Source organism: Neltuma alba, unplaced genomic scaffold (genome assembly GCF_004799145.2).
Source record: "Neltuma alba isolate B1F8T4 unplaced genomic scaffold, ASM479914v2 tig00004130_pilon, whole genome shotgun sequence".
Lineage (NCBI taxonomy): Eukaryota > Viridiplantae > Streptophyta > Magnoliopsida > Fabales > Fabaceae > Neltuma > Neltuma alba.
The window spans coordinates 32358-53770 of record NW_021633576.1 but is presented as its reverse complement, the minus strand read 5'-3'; the positions used below and the strand labels follow the sequence as shown (position 1 = coordinate 53770).

General features: G+C 32.4%; 2 protein-coding genes and 1 long non-coding RNA gene across 3 annotated transcripts; all 3 read right to left on the bottom strand.

The window, feature by feature from the left end:
* Positions 1–6237: 6237 nt before the first annotated feature.
* On the bottom strand, positions 6238–6988 carry LOC114743779 (uncharacterized). The gene is made up of 3 exons (XR_003740026.1): positions 6859–6988; positions 6710–6774; positions 6238–6518 (listed from the first exon to the last, which is right to left on the bottom strand). It is a non-coding gene; the product is annotated as an uncharacterized LOC114743779 (long non-coding RNA).
* A 2110-nt stretch (positions 6989–9098) lies between these two features.
* Positions 9099–10862, bottom strand: LOC114743783 (putative disease resistance protein At3g14460). The gene has a single exon (XM_028931997.1). It carries the CDS (start codon positions 10860–10862, stop codon positions 9099–9101), a length of 1764 nt encoding a protein of 587 aa, XP_028787830.1.
* On the bottom strand, positions 10633–12837 carry LOC114743782 (putative disease resistance RPP13-like protein 1). The gene has a single exon (XM_028931996.1). It carries the CDS (start codon positions 12835–12837, stop codon positions 10933–10935), a length of 1905 nt encoding a protein of 634 aa, XP_028787829.1. The 3' UTR covers positions 10633–10932.
* Between the last annotated feature and the right edge of the window lie 8576 nt (positions 12838–21413).

The window sequence follows — 21413 nt, the reverse complement described above, 5'->3', positions numbered from 1 at the left end:
GTCCACTTATAACCCTCTCTTAAATTAATTAAATAATCTCTTACACAATTATTTAAGAGGCTAAACAATTCGATCTCACTCATCAACAATTATATAGGGCAATTAGGTGTATTTTTATCCTAATTACAAATTAGATTATCATCTAAACCCATATTACTTAATCTAACAGCTTACTTAAAATTCCCTTTGTCAAGGAAAATTTTAATTCTTAAATTCATACTCAATAGTGGCCAATCATCAAATGGACAATAAAGAACAAAATTAAGTAACCAAAATTTAACACTAGGCATCTTTAATCCAGTGAAAACAAAGCTCAATTCACTAACAAGTTCATAATAGTTCCTCTAGGCTGTAAAAAGAAAATTAACTACACATGATTTTAAATATAATCATCTCGGCAGTAATAATTCCAGATTCAAAATCATGATAGAAATCAAAGGAAAGAGGGAAAATAAATACTGGCAACTAATTGAAACCGGAGAATAAGTCAACAATAAATCTTCTTTGGCCTTTCGACATTCAAAGAGAGATCCTAAGTTTTCGCTGCTTCTTTGGTTCAAACTGGTCACTCAGATCAAGAAGAAGATGATAGCTCCGCATCCGCTGCTTAGTCCGCTGAACTCGTCCACTGGTCCAAAGAACAAGAGAATGAACACTAAACGATCATCCCTCTCATCCATAACCGGCGTCAGCAACCTCCTCTCGTCCTTGATCTCCTCTGCTGATCCCATAGACCAGAGCCCCCAAAACTCAACCTCTAGTGTCCGCCTCTCTCAGCCTCCTGAACCAAGCGAACCAAAGGCAGAGAAGAAGATGCTCCAGAGCAGTCCCCCAAACGCAGTCTCTGTTCCCAGAACTCGTCCTTTCTGCCTCCACTCATTCTCGCTCCCTGAATAGTGTCCACCTCCTTCCCCCCCAGTTCGGCTGCCTCCAAGACGATCAGCTACAGTCCTTAGGTCTCCACGATGGTATCCCCAAAACGCTGCGTCCTGCCTTTCTCAGAAACGCCGTCGTCCCTCTTTCAATTCCCATAGTCAAATTCCAATCTTTATTTCTCCAAACGGTGCGTTGATCTCTTCCTCATGAACCTCTTGTGCAGCGCGTGAAAGCTGATAGAAGAGAGAAAATAAAATAAAACAAATAAAAGAGAAAAGCTGAAAAATAAAATAATTAAGAAAAAGAGATTAACTTATAAGAAATTGAAATAAGATAAGATGGAATCAACTGACTCTTAAGCCTAAAATTAATTATTTTTATTTATTTGAAACTAAGATATTTATGATAAAATTCCCCAAACAATGCTTACAATTAATTTCTTTTCAAATCTCTTGTAAATCATCCAAAATCCTATTGATAACTCTCCAAAAATCACTCAAAATATATCTTGCAAGATATTCAAAATAATGAGTTATTACTCTTACAAATATTTCGGCTTGTGGTGGTCTAGCTCTAGACCATAATGGAGAGGTTTTGTCTGGTTTTCTTTTCAACATCGGTAGAGGCAGCAGCTTTCAAGCTGAGGTTTGGGCTATTATGATAGGCTTGCGTCGAGCTTGGGAAATGCAATGGAAGAAGGTGGTAGTGGAAACCGATAGTTTGGAAGTGGTTGAATCTATTATGAATGGTTAGAGTGAGGACCACCCTGAAAACAATCTCCTTACGAGTATTCGTGATTGGTTGGAGAAGAACTGGGAAGCTAGTGTTGAGTGGTGTAGCCAAAAAGTTAACCATGCCGCGAATTGCCTTGCGAAGAGAGCCTTGGAGGTCGCTGAACGATTCGTCTGTTTTAGTTCTCCTCCTGATTTTCTACAGAATAGTCTGCATGATGATGTAGACGCTTGATGAAGCGTGTGCCCTCTTTCCATCAAAAAAGCCGGATAGTGTAATTAAATAGTGGGTCATTTTTGTTTTATAATTTAACGGCATGAAAACTCACTTATATTTCGGAGGTTGCCGGTTGAATTCCACTCCTAATTTCAAGCTGTTAGTGTAAGCCTACCTCTCTAATTAAAAGAACTATGCAACGTCTATGGTGTTAAATCACATCAAATTATAATATACTCTTCTGGTATAATTTATAGGGTGGAAAGAGAAAACATCTTTTTGTCCTATTTATAGGGTATGGAAAAAAAATTATATGAATGTACAATTTTACCCTTGTAATGTACTGTTTACATGAGGTATAATGTACATTAAATAAGAATAAAGTTGAAATTATTGAATTTTAACTGAAAATTAATAAAATTTAAAGTTTTTCTTAGTCCGTGTAAAACATGTTGGAAGTTACTAATAAATAGAACAAAAAAAATGTACATATTTTCAAATACAAGGAAATCAAAGAAGGACGTGTATTTTTAATATGGTTGGCCATCCACTAGTTGTTCAAAGAGTCGACTCAACAACTATTGATTTTATATATTAATTATATATCTTTTGGTGGCATGCTTTCCAGGAAATTAATGAAGGAGAACGAGGGAAAGAACAAAGTATTTTCATCGCATTTTTTCCAACTGAACTTAGATCCTATCTAGAAAGTGGACTAACCAAGGAAAAAGAGAAAAAAGGAATTATAATATCGTATTGCGCGCAACTTCCTGTATAAATTTGAATACACACACACAAAATATTTTTAATGTTTAAAGCGTAACAATAAATCTATCTAATTAAAACGCTAAAATTATACAGATATTCCTCTTAGCATTAATTATCTTTGATGTTTTTTTGCAAACAAATATCTGTTATGTTACTAGTAAAATATAACATGAAAAAAAGTTTATTTGTATGTGGCATACATTTTAGAAGGTTATATATCAGCAAATAATTCAGAAATTAATGCGTCACGCGTTAGGTGTCCTGCCCTTGGATCGTGGGTGAGCCCGACCCCTTTCCTAAAATTTTGTTATAAAAAAAAAGAAATTAATGCGTCACTATTGGAGGTCTGCGGGAAAGCAGAAAATAAGACTTACTGAGTAATAATGAAATTCCGTTTACTTGATTAATTAAAAGTGTTAACTTTTCAAAAAGTTCAAGCCTCACACTTCTTTCCTAATCATGTAAGTAATTAAAAAAAAAAAAAGGTCAATCTAATCCCGGCTTAGTGGAAAAAGCCGATGAATTCTACGTACATAAGCATTTTTATCCTGATTATTTAAAAACATATATATGAGACCTAACAAAATATATTATTCAAATGCTCAATAATGACGCATATGATGAAGAAAAAGGGATTATGTATGGGACAAACATCAAACTCCACAAAATCACTTCTGAAAAGCTAATCAAAACACCCCTTTATGCTATAACTATGTCCATGGCAGAGATTAATTTATGTATCTAAAAGAGTACTTTTCAAAATTCTTAATACATCCTCAGATTATAACTCTGGCCATTAACAAATAACTCCCCAAAATTTTGAAAATCTAAGATATCTGTATGTGGATCTTCGAATTCAATCCTTCATCTTTTACTTAGTATATTTGAACATTGATGAGGCTAGCTTCACCAAAATCCAGGGATGTTCTAGGAAACAACCTCGTAAGGTTATCTCCTTCCAGGAAAATAAATTCCTCACAACATGACTGCATTCGATGAAAACAATTTCTTCTAGTTTCGTTGTGAATTTGAAAAGAATTATTAATTTTGTAGCTAAATGATGGTGTCTTCTTGACTTTACGTGTCTGTTATTTTTTTTGCCAACTATATGTCGAATAATTAATATTAATTAAAAAAATCTTCTTGCAGGGTTGATTAGATTATACTATTTCATCCTTTGTTAGAATGGTATTTTATTAAGCTTTGAAAACTTCACTCACCGACCACAAAATCAAACGTCAAGCCTTGCTGTCTGTTCATACTATCTTATTGACTTTGTTAATTATCTTTTGGTCGCATTTCCCGGAAAATAATGGAGGAAAACAGAGGAAAGAACAAAGTTTTTTCATCGCAATTTTTATTTAAAAAAATATTACCTTCAGTCCTTTCAACAAAAGTTTGGATTCTATCTAGAAGGTGACAAAAAATTTTTAAAAAAAATGAAAAAAAAGGAATTGTGATGTCGTATTGCACATAACCTCTAGAAATTTGAATATATATGTAGATAATAACTGACATTTTTAAAGATTAATCTGTTACAATAAAACTATTTTAAAATTTTAAAATTATGTAAATTACACCCCCAGCCTTGATTAATTATCCGTTATTTTACTAATAAAATATAACATAACAAAAATTTTATTTGTATGTAGAGTATATCTTATATGGCACACATAAGTCAAAACTTAAAGAGTTCACTTTGAGGTGTGTGGGAGGAGACGTAAGACTTTGGAGTAATAATGAAATTCTATTAATTCACAATATATAAGTCTTAAATCTCTTAATTGTGAAATGTATGTTCTAAGTATATCGAGCCATAACCATATCAAGCATTTCCTGATCTGAGGATTTTTCTGGGAACTTCGACCTTTATTCATCTTCTTTCTGAATATGCACAGATAGCATTCTGCATACGGATTTTCACATGATAAAGTTGATGACTAGGTAGTATATCCCTTTTCTTACAACCCAATTTCATCGGTATGATATGAGGCTCATAACAAATACTCCTCCGGTCCTTAATATAAGACCCATTTAACAAATTTGATTAGATTAAGGAAGTTAGGTAAGTTGGTTTATTATAAGAAAAGTGACACATTTTTCCTAAAATACCATAATCATCTTTCTTAATACCCCCTCTCCCTCTTCTACTTAATTATAGTTGAGAGAGTATCTATAGGGGTAATTTAGAGAAAATTGATAAATATGAGAAATGGGTCTTATATTTAGGACCAAAACCAACTCAAGAATTGGGTCCTATATTAAGGATCGGAGGAGTATGTGAATATGAGAAAGCTGAAAAATTATTATTGTAAAATCCCCTATATTATTATACTCCTCTGGTCCTTAATATAAAACTAATTAGAGAGTTAATATTGGTCCTATATAAAAGACATATTTCAAATTATTAATGTTGGTCCTATATATAAGACATATTTCAAATTAACCCTATTAATATTCATCCAATAATAATCAAGTAGCAGAGGGAGGAAGAAAATTAAGAAAGATGCATAAGATATTTTAGAACAAACATATCATATTAATGAATTTAACTAACATCCTCGATCCACTTAAATTAGTTAATTAGGTCTATCAAAACAATGCAATTGAAAGAGTGAGCTCCAAGTCTATTGTTTTAACATTCAGTACGTAGCAAAAGAAAATGATGGTATATCTTATCCTCAAGCAGTTTATGTTTTCTGTTCTTTTTCCCATTTTTATGTGTGGCAACACATCGTCAAAAGTTAACTAATAAGTTCTCAGAGCTTCACATCAAAATTTCCAAGCACTTAACATAACTTCACGTTCTCTGTGCACGGTTATTAACAGTAAACTGAACCACTTAATGAAAAAGTGCCTAGTCTCGTTAATTTCAATGGTAATGGAGGATGAAAAGATATTAGGACAGATAATATATCAATATAGTTGTAATGATGAAGACTAGGATTTTAAACAAGTTTAAGAGTGTTTTTAATGAAAAATAAATAGGAATTTAACACTAGTCCTGACAGACTCCCAATTAGTCATATTTAACATATTGATTTTTCAAAGTATTTTTTTTTTTAGAATTCCATTAGGAATCAATTGGGGTATATGTCCAACATGCCTCTTCCCCTCAAAAAGTTCACCGCTGATGGACAAAAGCTGGATACTGCAATGAGATCCAAAGGAAATGGGCCTGGCTAGATTGGAAGATAATGAGGCAATATAAAATCAGATGAATTAGCTACCAAAGATGCTTCATAGCTTTACTCAGTACAACTTTAATCTAACCAATTAAGTTTCAAACTCAAAGATCCTAAGAAAGAAATCTCTTTAATGTGGGAAAATAGTTTTTCACGAACTCTCAAGATAATGTGCATATAATAACTCACAACAATGGTAATAGAAGATATGATAATATAAAGCTGATAATAGCTATAATTTTACCAAATTCCTTTTTCATGAATTTCTAATCTACCAGCTACCCAAAAAATTATTTTATTTTCAAATAACATAGGTTCTATATAAGTAATATTTCTGCCTACTAGAAGTTTCATATTGTGTGTTAGATGAAACAAGCAACTAAATATAGTTAGTGATAAATTAAAGATAAAGGAAGAGAGAAAAAATACCACAAGAATTATACTAGTTTGGTCCCCTGACCTACATCCAGTCCTCTTGAAAACTACTCAAAAGATTTTCCTACTATAAAACTCTGATTACAATTCTAGTAAATTTTGCTACGAACTCACCTACAATTCTTACAAATCACAATTCTATAATTTTTACACTGCTTACTCATAATTGGCAGCCAGAGTTTTACACAGTTCACCCCAAACTAATACAAAATGTGCAAAAAGTAGTTCACAATTGAGAGGAAATTCAATTCTGCCTCATGACAATTGTTAATTGCATAATACCCACAAAGCCCTTAATGTTAAGACCTGAAGAAGCACAACACCAGAAATAATCAAATGTTCAATCCAACATATAAAGTGAGCAATAGAGTAATGCTTCTTTTCTGGTAACATATTGGTAATTTTTACCAAATAACTCTTGAATTAGCTCAAGTGGTTCCTATAGATATTATATTTAAAATGAGGTAAACAGTGAGTATTGAAATTAGCTTTTTTACCTGTCATCCTTGCTTCTCCCATAACTCGTTTCTCCGAAACAGAGCAATTCAACCAGTTCCCTAACCTATTTTCAAATGACTCATTAAAACACATGAACGCTTTCAATCACAATAATTAAAAAGTACTTAGTTCTAACAAAATGCCTTACCTAATATGTCACATCTTCAAGAAACATTTGGCCATTTCTCTGCTTATTGAAAGCCAATAACATTCTGCTTATGAAATTTAGATCAAATCACTAAAAAGAAGGGGCGGGGAAAAAAGCAATATCCAAGAAAAAAAACTGTTAAGTCAAATTTTAGCTTTCTGCTTTAAAAGTAAATTATGAATATAAAAATAAGATATTTCTGTTCATTTGAAGCTTCATATGATGATTATATTAAATTAAAAACTTTGAAATTAGTAGATTGTTCATTTCAAGGGGGGAAAAAGTTGATACTCAGATGAGCTTCTCATGAATCAACCCCCAATGATGAATAAAACAAAAGATGGTCGATTGATAGCATTTTGATGCTAGGAAAGAGAGAATCTGAAGCAGAGGATCAATTTGAAATCGTTTCGCCTTGTTCGTCTTCAAAGGCTTTTAGAGCTTTCAGAGTTTCAATTCTCCCACAAAGCTTTTAGAAATATGCAACTTGAAAAAAATAAAGGAAAGAACTTCAATCAAACTTATATTCACCCACTCGAACCTTAATCTTCGAAATCCTTAATGGGAAAGAAATAATACTTACAGGGCTTTTCAATATTTCATGAATGAACCGGCAAAACTTTGAAAATACAAAAGAGTTTCTTTTGTTTTCAGAGTTTCAATACTTTTGCTTCAAGTCCATCACAAAGCTTAAGAATCTGCAATGTGAAGAGGTAACACCAAAATGGAAGTCAATTTGCAACCAAACATATGCTCATATACGGCAATGGAAAAAATATGTTATCAATTGTATTGATTAAAAATCTGATAAGATATTAATAATTTTTGGGCAAATATGAAAAGAAATTTTCAAACTTCCTTTTTATTTTTAGTATGAAATTATTATACTGAGCCTGAGCATGAAAGAATGGTTCAAAATCTTTGTGACTTGGTAGTTGATTTCTTGCCTTAAAATGAAGTCACTAATACTTTCTCTCACTTATCAGACTTGCACGGACAGATCACGAAGGGAATATATGATATGTGCATTGTGAATAATTAAAAGGTGATTAGTTTTAACAAAATGCATCACCTAAGATGTGATGTCTTCAAGAAACATCTGGTCACTGCTCTGTTTATTGAAAGCCAATGACATTCTGGTTATGGAATTTTAGATCAAGTCACTAAAAAGAAAAGGAAAAGAAAAAAGCAACATCCAAGAAAAAACTGTTAGTCAAATTATACCTCTGTGCTTTCCAAGTAAATTGCGAATATAAAAATTAAAAAAAATATTTTCTATTGACTAGTTTGAAGCTTCATATGATGATTTTGTTGAATTAAAAACATTGAAATAAGTAAATTAGGCTACTTAATCCTATACCTTGAAATACTAATCTTGAGATGGTGATGCCACAAAACCCTCAACGACAAAGGCATATCAGTAGAAGTCGGCAAAATTTTTATCATTCTTGTTTGAAAATTATAAGAAATCTGAACAAATAGTTAACATAATAAAAATGGAGAAGCATCAATTTAACAAAACTACATTATATTTCAAAATGGAGATTCTTTAAGTGGGCGAAAAAAAGTTGATACTCACATAAACTTCTGATGATGAATCGACTCTCAGAGATAAATAAAACAAAAGATGATAGCATTTTGATGATAGGAAAACAGAGAATTCGAAGCAGAGGATCATTTTGAAGGCACTTTGCCCTTGATGGTCTTCAAAATCTTTTGGTGCTTTCAGAGTTTCAATTCTGCCACAAAGCTTCAGAATCTGCAATGTGAAGAAGCAATACGAAAACAGAAATCAATTCGCAATTAAACATAAGCTCATATATGGTAATAGAAAAATATGTGTTTTCAATTTTATTTATTAAAAATCTGATAAGATATTAATAATATTTGGCCGAATATGAGAAGTAACCATAGCAGCACTACTTCTTTTTTCTAAAACAGCATGTCTTTGTAGGAAAAGAAAAATTGACTAGAATGTTTTACAAGACTCGGTTTTTTTTCCCAAACAAAATATTGTAGAAGCAAATTTTCGATTGTGTGCGTGCATGTGTAGGGCATTGGCAAGATGTACCCATAACATGTCGATATCTATTCGATGATCATGAAGGGAGTATATGATATGTGGATTGTGAAAAAGAAAAAGGAAAGGAAATATATATATATATATATATATTAATAGATACTATGATGTTGAAATCTTGTGAAATTTGAGAGCTCACCTTTTGAAGTAATGCACCATCTCAAGGATCATAGTATTCATAATTAATTCGTATGGTGGGAATATGAGCGATCTTGGACAAGTGTTTTCCTCTCTCATAATCATATCTCTCTTCTAATTTTGGACAGCACGAGATTGCCAACAACAAAAGAGAGGATGGTAGCGCATCTTCTGGTAAGGATTCAAGGTTTTCACAGCCATAGATGGAGAGCTCTTCAAGAGAAGTAAGGTGTTGAAGCCCTTTTCCTTCTAATAATTTAAGATTGGAGACACACTCGATGTCAATACACACAAGAGAAGTGGGTAGTAATTGATTCTTAAGTAAATTATGAAGAATGCTTTCATTTCCATTATTCATAACTGCAAACAGCGAGAGGGAAGTCAGGCGTTGAAACCCCCAGTCTTGGATTGGTATAGAAGATAGTTCATTATAGCCCCCAATAGTAAATGATCGCAAGTTAGAAGGCAAACCACCTTCAGGTAATGATTCCAACTTTGAAACCGAACTTAGCCAAAAGCATTGAAGGTTGGCAAGGGAATCAACATGCACTTCTGACATTGATCTAAGTTTGTCACAGCTTTGGACCCAAAATGATTCTAAGGGAAGAGCATACCCCCCAACATGTGTAAAGGCCTCCAAATTATGACATCTGTCAATGCGAAGCCTCCTAAGCTTGGGAAAACAACCTAATGGAAAAGATTTCAAGGAAGGACAACTATTATCAATTCTCAAGTCTTCTAGTGATGGGTAGTTTTGCCAAGACTCCTGAGGTAGGAACTCTAATTTCTCACAATTTTCAATTTCAAGACGTTGCAAAGAAGTGGGCAAACCATCAATTGGGAAGGACATGATGGATGGGATATCTTTGAGAGACAGCATTTGAAGACAGTGGTTACCCATTGTCATTCTTGGCAAAGACTGCAAGCTATCACAGTTCTCAATTGTTAGAGATTCCAAAGAGTCTAGAGATAAATCATCAAATGCTCTTAATAACCCCTGTTCACCTCGCTCAATGTTTAATTCTTGAATAGATGTAATCCACTGCAAAGTTGTTGATTTTGCCTCCAATTGTTTGCAATTTGATATAGAAACATTTGTCAATGATGGAAGGTTGTCGGGCATGTCTCCCTTCAGCATTGGACAATCATGCAAACTCAAACTTTTGAGTTGGGGGAAAGGAAATTTTGCACCTTCACAATCAAATTGTATCCATTCTTCCCAAATAGGCATATTTTGAAATATGAGAATCTTCAAAGATAGAAATGGCTGAAATGAAGGGCTCTTTAGTTTGCTACAATAGAATTCACGTCCAATTGTATGCAATAATCCCATTCCACCAATCGAGAGCTCATTGAGAGAAGGCAGTTCTCCAAATGGTGGGAGCAAAACACAATTTTTGCAATCCCTCACACATAAAAAAGTAATATTTATAAATGACAAATTTCCCACCCAAACAGGAAAGCTGGTGCCTCCATAATGCTTGATGGTCAATCTCTTTAAATTTGTTGAAGGTTGCAACATGCCGAGTACATCTTTCACAGTTTGTGAATCTTCAACATCACAATTCCATTCTAACACTAACTCCTCAATTTTTTCTCTATTCTTCAAGTTTGCCTCTAGAGCATCCCTAGAATCAACAATATTTTGTAGATTCAAAATGGAAAGTTTACCTTGTAGACAAGGGAGCCCTTTCAACTCTTTAATTTGCAATCCATTCGGCTGTTTGCCCACAATAAAGGTACTCAAACTTTGAAGATTTTGTAGTTTTGTAACTTGTGTGGGCATCTCCTTCAAAGCAGTTTTGCTAACGTCCAAATGACGTAAATTAATCAGCTTTTCTATCTTTTCTGATAATTCAATAAAACACACAATTTGATAAAAGCAATGTTTGCAAATTGTAAAGAGTAAAGGCTACATCAGGCAACCTTCTAATTGAAGTGTAGGAAAAGTTGAGATACCGCAAAAGCTGCAAATTACCAATTGAAATTGGTACCTCAACAATGTTTTCATATCTTGGCAAGGACAATACTCTTAGACATTTTAGTTTTGTCAACAAATCATGGAGCACTTTTCTAGTCAAAACACATGTTGCTGACCAATCTTTGAATTCATTTTGCGACAAAAGAGTTCTCAAACTATTTGTACGGCAAAAGCTCTCACATTCTTTAGAGCGACTATATTTTTTCAAGGAAAATGATAAATGTCGTATAGATTTTGAGACTTCATTTTCCTCAAATTGAGCATAGCTCTTGCCGGATACAAATTTTGCCAAATCATTTATGAGATCATGCATGACAAACTTTTTTGGGTTACCACCATACTGTTGGAAGAATGACCTAGATAGCAATTCATTGAAATAGTTTTCTGCTTCAATCTCAAATGTCTTCTCCCCATGAGATTGTTGTTGCACAATGCCTTCAGCCATCCATAACAAGACCAATTTCTTTTTCTCTAGCACAAGATCCTTTGGGAAAATTGAGCAATAAGCAAAACATTTCTTCAAATGTGATGGAAGATATAGATAACTCAAACGCAAAGCAGGCATAACATCATCATCTGGTATGTTCCACTGATTGCTATTGAGAATTTTATTCCATTCCCTTGTATCCACTTTTGAACGCAAAAGACCTCCTATTGTTTTGGCAGCAATCGGTAGGCCACCACATTTTCTCACAATTTGCCTTCCAATTGCTTCTAGCTCTGGATATTTGTTTGGATCTACATTTGCAAATGCATGTTTAGAGAGTAAAGACCAACAATTATCATCTAAAAGATGGTTCAATTTAAGTATGGGAAATGTATGTGTGATTTCAGCAACCCTTGGTTGGCGAGTTGTTACAATGATTCTGCTTCCCCGTTTCCCACTATGAAAAGGAGTTATGAGATCATCCCAATCACTGTATTTTTCATTCCAAAGGTCATCTAACACAATCAAAAACTTTTTATTCTTCACGCTATTTTTCAACTCAACACGAAGAAAGTCTAGATTTTTACCATCGCAGACTTTTGAAGTGATCGACTCAACAAGGTTCTTGGTCACCTTAAGAACACTAAAATCATCTGAAACATAAGCCCAAGCCTTCAAATCAAAATGCTCTTGCACCTTGTTGTCATTATAAAGTAGTTGAGCAAGGGTAGTTTTACCTAGGCCACCCATACCCCATATAGTGATCACTCCTATAGCATTACCCGTTGGATCTTCATCACACAGAAGCATTTTCAATAGTTTCTCCTTCTCATCCTCTCTGCCAACTACAACAGATTCATTTACCACTGATGTTGTGGGTGTTTTATGCGCTCTGAAGCTAACACTTTGCAAACCAAGGATATCCTTCTGTTTGGCAAAGTGTTCAAGCCTTCGAGATGTTGCTTCTAGCTTGGAGTTTAGCCCCCAGTAAAATTCACTAAAAGAAGAAGAAAAGAAGGATCGCACCTTGTCAGCCACATGTTGTGAATCTTGCTCCACCTTGCATCTCAGAGACTCAGTGTTGATCTCATCTAGCAAATCCTCTGCATCGTAGATAGCGTCTTTCAACTCTTCAAGCCATTCCTTAACTGGAGGGCAGGTGATCTGTTTCTCCTCTGCATCATTAAGGACAGCACCAAGCATCAACAGAGTAATCTTCAGCTCATCCAAGAGAGAGACATTGAGCTTTCTATTTTTCATGAAATCTCGAAACTCCCTTGAGGAGATCCGGTCGAGTAAGATCTGCACAGAAGCAGAGAGAAGTGCTTCCCCCACCTTGGTAACGAACTCCATGCCTTGTTTTGTCTGGTAACTCAAAAGGTATTACTTTAGAAGATGGACGAGATGATTGAGAGTGAAAAGAGTTTGATAGGAAGCAATAATAGAGTGAAGCTGGTTTAGATTGATCGAGGGAACACTTAAAAGAGGAAGTTAGTTGACATTTGGTTTCTTTGTGCCTCGGAAGATTCTGGGAACTTTGCAAGAAGAGATATGATTAATAATTTGAATCCCGTGTATTTCTCCAAAAAAGACAAACGATAGTAATTGCAAGGAAGACAAGAAGGACACGTATTCTCAATTTGGTAGGCCATGCACAACCACATTTTTCTTCTCTTGGGGAAGAGTCTACGCAAAACAATCACTCATTTTCCTGTAACCTTTATTTTCAGCTGTTATTTTCAAATTTTCATGTCCTGAGTTATTTATGTCATGAGTTATTTTTATTTATGTGCCTTAGATTATCCTAAATATCAAATTTCCTAATTGTTTTGGTACAGGGAATGTGGAAACTTGAAAGAAAAGGTAAAGGAAAAAAGAAGAAGAAAGGAATAATCCACAGACTGATTAAATAAAAATTAATGTGTTTAAATTTTACATTAATATTAATAGTTTTAAGTGAAACAATGAATTAATATATATATATATATATATGAAATGAATTTTTAATATATACAATAAACATTTTATTTTATTATAATTTATTAGTTGTTTTTTTATTTTTTAAAAAAATATAATAAACATTTAAAATTTTCCTCTTACAATTAGGAAGAAATGAAAACTCAAAATACCATATAATACGTTTCCCTCTTTTCTAAATCAAAAAGCTAACTTTACATCAACTAATTAATATTAACATATATATATTTTTACTATTAAAATATAGTAAATAAGAATGATTTAGAATTTTAAAATTTTACAAAAAAATTTTAGGATTCTCTCTATATTATTCTTTTTTCCCCCTTGAACCATCCTCTCTCGTTTTATCTTCTTTATAAATAAATGTATATTCAAAAAATATATATTTTACTCTATATATTTCAGTTATTTATAATTTATATATAGGATCGGAGGTTGACCCCAAAAAATTATATATTATTTAGCACTCTAAGATATTTTTTCAAATGTTTTTTCGTTTTAAAGTATTTTGTGGGTCGTTCAATATTCTGAAATATTTTTTTATATTATCTAACATTCTAAAATATTTTGTAATTTATTCCCCACATAATTTTTTCCAAGTGTGTCTAATACTTTAAAAAATACTGAAAAATTTAGGGTGCTTGGTATACATTCATGAAAATCCGACCCCGCAATACTTTTATTTTTTTCATAAGAATTTCTTTAAGAGAGCTCCTTAACACCAGATAACGCCATGACAAATACATTGTCTTAAACGCTTATACTTACAAGGTTAAAAAAAACTCTTGTGCTTAAAGGGCAAAATGTCCCATTTGCCTCCTTTGGCAACTCTTTTTTCCTTTTTGGAATAAAAGGACATGATAAAATGCGCAGGGACTAAATAGCTAAAGAAAGCTTGTGATTGAAATGTTATGGTAGTAGCTCTATACTTCACAGGAAGAAGTATAGGAAGAACATTGATAACGACAATTTCAACATCCATTTGATGCCATTGATAAGCCAGAGTATTAGCATAAGGATTAGCTTCTCTTAACATGTGATCGAAAGCCATAGCTTAATCACATATGAATAGATAGTGAACCCCCTGATGACTGAGTGGATGATCTTGAGATAGGTCACTATGATTAGCTACAAAGCTACTCTGATTAATTTACTGGACCAGCCACTAAGACGCGTTCACAACAATCCATCGGTCTATTTGGGTTAATTCTTTTCAAGGTGTTAGCCATTAATCCGAACTTTGAATTATTTAGAATGAAGGAGTATTTGTCATTAGGAGTTCTTATATTTAGTATATTTGATTAATAGAAACAATTTAGAAATAAATATAAATTTAAGAGACAAAGTGAAATGAAGTATAGCACTAGCCTATAATCAGTCTTTACATTTAGTGCCAAATCCAGTATTTATTATAAAGCTACAAAATTCTAAAATAAGTTCGTATAGATTAGAATTTTTTTTTTGTAGGGTAAAGTGTTAGATAATGGTCTTTAACGTAATATATTATAATGTATTTATAGATAAATATCACGTCATAATCCTGATATTTGGATATGTTTGGTTGGACTAGAACTATTTTTATGGGCGTAGAAAGAGAGAGGCCAAAGAATCAGAGGCGCAAAGAAGATAAAAAGTAGATGTATTCTTCAAAGCGGTAGACCATTCAGAATAGCTTCTTTGTTCTTTCATGAAAGAGACTACCCGACAACCATTGATTTTATTAATTATCTAGCATGCTCTCCCGGAAAATAACTTATAAAGCTGTTACTCCTCCTGTACTTAATACACCTTCGGTTCTTAATGTTGGATCCAATTCTTGAGTTAGTTTTGATCCTAAATATAAGACCCATTTCTCATATTTATCAATTTTTTTCTAAATTATCCCTACCGATACTCCCTCAACCATAATCAAGTAAAAAAAGGAGAGGGGTATTAAGAAAGATAATTACAGTGTTTTAGGAAAAAATGTGTCACTTTTCTTGTAATTAACTAACTTATCTAACTTCTTTAATCTAATCAAATTAATTAAATGGGTCTTATATTAAGAATTGAAGGAGTATAAGATTTAATTAGAGAGTTAATGTTGATCCTAATTATAAGACTTATTTTATATAATTATCGACTTTTTTCCAAATTGATCCTATTGATGTTCCTTCAACAAAAATCAACTAGGAGAGGGAAGAATGAAATTAAAAAGATACTTAGGGTGTTTTAGAAAAAATATATCATATTAACTAATTCAATTAACATTCTTAATTTACTAAAATTAATTAATTAGATTTTATGTTAAGGATTGGAAGAGTATTAAAAAAGAAGAGAAGAAATAATAGTGCACGTAAGGCAGCAGAACAATTTTAACTAATTTACATATTAAAAATTTTCTTTCTTTTCATGTATGTCCTCAATGAATGTTCATTTTCTTAATTAACTTCCCTCCAATATGCAAGGACCATGTCTTTTTCATCAATTGATTAGGGCATTATACGGGAAAATTATCTTTCACCAGTACGTGTTTCCTATTCATTGACAAAGGGAAAGAAAAATAATAGTACTAAATATTTTTTCCTCTTTTTGTAATACTTCAATCATTTACATTTAAGATGGCCATATATATATACTACCTCCGGTCCTTAATATATGATCCTATTTGATTTTTATTTTGATCTTAAATATAAGATCCCAATTCACTTTGTTTCTCATATTTATTCTTTTTTTCCTAAGATATTCCTTCTAATAATAATAGTAGTTCTAGCCAATAAATTTAACTAGTAAGGATATTTTAAGAAAGACAATACTTATTTATTATAAATAACTAATTGAACTTATTTCTTTAATCTACTCAAATTAATCAACTAACTATTATATTTAGAATCGGATGTAGTATATACAACACAACCGCGCTGGGCATCAATTTCTATACCATTTAGATTTGTAATATGGAGGCTAAAGTGCAAATTCATATACTTATGAATCGCACCTGATACTTATAATGTTTATTTGAGTGTAAGGGTCCCTTTGGTACGGTAGAAATGAAGAAAATGGGATAGGAGGAAAAATTTTCATGAGCTTATTTTAAAAAATTGAAGTAGGGTTAAAATTTTTTGGGAAAAGTAATCCGCTGGTCCTTAAAGTTCTACAGGATTTTTACATTTTTTTTTACCAGACTACAGGATTTTTACTTAGATCCTAAAGTTTTTTCCTTTTTTATTAAATCCTTATACTTACTAAGGCATAGCCATTAATCTTTAGAGACGAAAAACGTTACAGAATGTTGATAGGTTGAAAACGGCATTGGTACTAAGGTGGTAAACTCAGAGCAATGACATACGTCTTCGACGAAGTGGCGGGGTACAAGATCTTTGGCACTAAGGAACACCCGTAAATCTTTCTCCAGGAAGTCACTGCCCACTTTTCGAAGACCATGGAAGTCCAAGGAAGAGTAGGTCCTGCCCAGCAAGGGAAGGGAGTGAGGAACACTGAGATTGGGCATTGATAAATTTCGCAAGCGAAGGGAACAAAAATAACACTTGTTACCACCATTCTCAGTTATTTTCCAGCTAAAATCCGTGTCAAAGTTCGGACCATTCATTCCTTTCCTCCACTTAATCCAACTATTGTTTTACTCAATACCCAAGAGTTACACTTATGTATATAGAAGTTATGAAAAACTGGATCATATCCAAAGCTTCATGCTCAGGTCTTGAAAGAAAAAAAAAAAGATCCAAAGCTCCATGCCTGTGTAATCTATTATATGTTTATTGGTTTTAAGCCTACCTCTGTTTTTTATCCTTAAAAACAGGGATAAACAGAGTAATACAATTTACCAGAATGCAAGATTGAAAAACAAAGAGAGAATATTAAAAAGTATTGGGTACTCTTAATTAGCGTAGGAGGATAAAATTATCGGATTATAAAGACTGGGTATTGCACTTTGAATTGAAGAAACTCATGTTTGAATTCTCTAAATATATCATGAGATGCTTCTATAGCACTTTGAACATCGGTAATGATCGGAATAGTTTGTATAACATTGCTGCTGCAGCTAATTATTAGAAAGTTTTGGGATTTGCATTAAAAGAAGAAATATAGTAATGCAATAGTGAGAGAATGATAGATCAAAACGCTTGATGAACGGTCTCATCAGGGGAGAAGCAGAAGCAATAGTGAGAGGGAGATGGAAGAGATGAAGAAAATTAGAGGAAGAGCAGAGAGCACAAATGCCTTGCTGAATGCTTAAGATGGAAGCACGGATTCATCGGCGAGCATGAAAGAAGACTGTGAAGAAGAAAAAATCATAGAGCAGTTTGTGGAAGAAGAATTTGAGGTGAGAATGAGGCTGATAGGAAGGTTATCGCATCTGAGGTAGGCGATGGGGAGAAGTACGAAACCGAAGTTGCCACACGGCGGGAGGCTTGGGAATTTTGAAATTTGAATTGGCGTAAAGCTCTTTAGAAACATATGGGCTGAATGCGGAGCCCAAAGCATGACATTAACTAAAATCAGCTCAAACGAAGCCCGAGATAAACCTAAAATGGCTTGTGAACAGTAATATGTATCTAAAGCTGAGAATAAGCCATATTCGAGCCGGCTTGGTGGAAGAGTATTTATATATATATTGAGGATTCTCTTTTGGTGGCATGCTTTTCCGGGAAAAATAATGGAGGAGAGCAAAAGGAAGATCAAGGTATTTTCATCGCAATTTTTTAATGTTTAATTTAAAATGCAACAATAAATTATCCGTTATTTTATTATTACCTCCGGTTCTTAATATAAAAGTTAGATGACTAATTTGAATATATTAAAAAAATTAATTAAATTAGTTATTTATAATAAAGAGGTGTTGTCTTTACTAAAATATTCTTATCAATCAAGTGTATTGACTAAAACTACCATTATTACAAGGATTACTTTGAAAAAGTAGATAAATGTGAGAGACAAAGTGGATTGGAGTCTTATATTTAGGACCAAAATAAAAGTCAAATAAGCTCTTGTACTTCTCCTGGTCCTTAATATAAGATCTTGTTTGACTTTTATTTTGGTCCTAATTATAATACCCTAATCCAATTTGTCTACTATATTTATCCATTTTTTTTCAAAGTAATTCTTATAATAATAGTAGTTCTAGCTAATATACTTGAGTAGTAAGGATATTTTAGGGAAGTCAATACTTATTTATTACAAATAACTAATGTAACTAATTTTCTTAATCTACTTAAATTAGTCAACTACCTCTTATATTAAGGACTAGAAATAGTATTAAGGATCCGAAATAGTAATAAAAATAATATGACAAAAAGTTTATTTGTTTATTTATTTATTTGGTTTTGAATTTTTGTTTTCCTCATTGTTGATTCCTTTCTTCTCACACTGATCCGTATCTCAACCAAACCTCCTGCCTTTGATCTCCACCATTTCACAAGCATCTTAATTAAGATTAATTCTCATTCTCATTATGAGAGCGGAGCGTAATTTCATAAATCTTCTTGGCGCAAATTTTCTTTTTATTTTTTAATGTAGGAGGCATTAAAATTTTTTAATCCTACTCACATTTCTCTCTCTGTGTTTTTTTTTTTTGTGTGCCAGATTGACTGTTCACATTTCAATCCACTCTTTCTTTTTGGTAATATTTTCAATCCACTCTTCCCACTTAAATTATAATTTTAACTTTAATTACAAATGCTATATATGTGGCATATGGGAAAAAGCAAAACTTAAATTAACGACCAGTTTGTCTTAAGAAAATAAGTTCAAAAAAAGGCGATTTTTGCTAGGCTAAACATAAAACAGTTGTTGGAAGTATGAGGCAATTGTTGGGAGAACGTGAGCTAGTTAAACATATAATATAGGGGATGTATTGGAAAAAAAGGGGCTTATTTGAATAATTCTTTAAGTATTAAACTTAACTAAAATCATTTTTTCTTTAATTTTAAGCAAACTGTCCCCAAAATGATTTGATTTCCTATTAAAAAAGATTCAATGAGCCATGTTATTTTTCATTCAAATTCTCAAATGTGTGCGTGTCTGTATAATACGGTTCTTCAATATTTCTTGTCGTGATGTTATCATGTAAAGAAATGAATTGACTTCCAAGAACGTGTTAACATTTAGTTGATAAAAGTTTAGGTGAATTGAATCTCAATATTTATAAGGTTAGGGTGTGCCTTTAGATTCAAAAATTACTTACAAAAATACTTACAGATCGTTCACTAGAAAGGTCTTCATATCAGCAGTTTGAACTGATGACTTTGTAGGTTATGAACTAATTCTTTACTAACTAGACTAATTTTTATTAATAGAATGCCTTAATATTGATTTAAGTATCTCCACGCGCGGCACGCTAGCCGGCAAAATCTTTATTTTTAGTTGTTATTTTCAAATTTTGATAGGGTCCTTTTTTTCTTTCTGAAATACAAAGCTCATTTTTTTTCCTAGTTGTTCTGGTTATGAATCCCAATGATAGAGTTTGAGGCCTCTAACGTGGCTCCCTCTAATGTCATTTCACATGTTCCAACCGTTTGAGTTTTTTTTTTCTTTTTTTATAATTAGATTTTATATAAAGTGACTGACATTTTGATATTTTATAATGATGAAATAATGTAATTTTCAATTTTTGACCTTTTTTTTAAAAATACCATAGTCTTAATTTATTTATTTTTTAAATCGTAAAAAAACTTAAAACTTCACGATCTCATCATCATAAGATATTAAGATGTCACTCCATAAAATCTACTGATCAAAGGAAAAAAAAGGAACTATTTGAAAAATTGGAGTATTACAATGAATATTAGAGGAAGGCGTACTAGCGACGCTCAAGACTAATGATTATATATACTGGGAATGTGAAACTTTAAAGAACTACATTGGGGCATGAAGCTGATTCAATATTGTAATTAAAACTGAGGGCCCGTCTACTTTCTCAAGTCAAGGATTATAGAAAAATTCTTTGAAATTAAAAAAAAAAAACATTTTGCAAAAAAAGTAAAAGAAGAAAGAAACGCTGTTCTGATTTTTTTTATTAAAATCAATTATAAGACTCTCAACCAATCACCATTTAAAGTTTTCCCCCCCTTGAACTTCCTGCATAAAACAAAATTAAACACTGATGAAAAATCAAATTTCTATGTTGAGAGGGAGACAGTGGGGTGTTCAATAATTAAAGGGTGGGTCATTTTTTCCATAACTTAAGGGCATGAAAACTCACTCATATTTAGGAAGTTGCAGGTTGAATTCCACTCATAATTTCAAGCTGTTAGTGTAAACCCACCTCTCTAATTAAAAAAAAAATGCAACTTCTACAGTGTTAAATCACATTAAACTATAGCATACATATTTTTAAATACAAGGGAATCAAAGAAGGGTGTGTATTTTTAATATGGGCGGCCGTCCACTCGTTGTTCAAAGAGTCTACCCAACACCTATTGATTTTATATATAAATTATATATCTTTTAGTGGCATGCTTTCCCGGAAATTAATGAAGGAGAACAAGGGAAAGAACAAAGTATTTTCATTGCATTATTTTTACCTAAAATCCTTTTCCATTGAATGTGGATCCTATCTAGAAAGTAGAATAATTAAGGAAAAAGAGAAAAAAGGAATTATAATATCATATTGCACACAACTTCCTCTATAAGTTTATATATATATATATAGACACACATACACATAACATTTTTAATGTTTAAAATGTAACAATAAATCTATCTAATTAAGATGCTAAAATTATACAGATAATCTTCTTAGCATTAATTATCTGCTATGTTTTTTTGCCAACAATTATGTGGCATACATTTTAGAAGGTTATATCAGCACATAATTCAGAAATTAATGGGTCGCTTGCGGTTCTGTGGGCAAGCAGAAAAGATGACTTACTGATAATGAAATTCCGTTTACTTGATTAATTAAAAGTGTTGACTTTTCAAAAAGTTTGAGCCTCACACTTCCTTCCTAATTA

What these genes read in the sequence shown, in the direction of transcription:
- LOC114743783 (XM_028931997.1), bottom strand. Translation starts at nt 10,862, where the DNA reads ATGCCCACACAAGTTACAAAACTACAAAATCTTCAAAGTTTGAGTACC.
- LOC114743782 (XM_028931996.1), bottom strand. Translation starts at nt 12,837, where the DNA reads ATGGAGTTCGTTACCAAGGTGGGGGAAGCACTTCTCTCTGCTTCTGTG.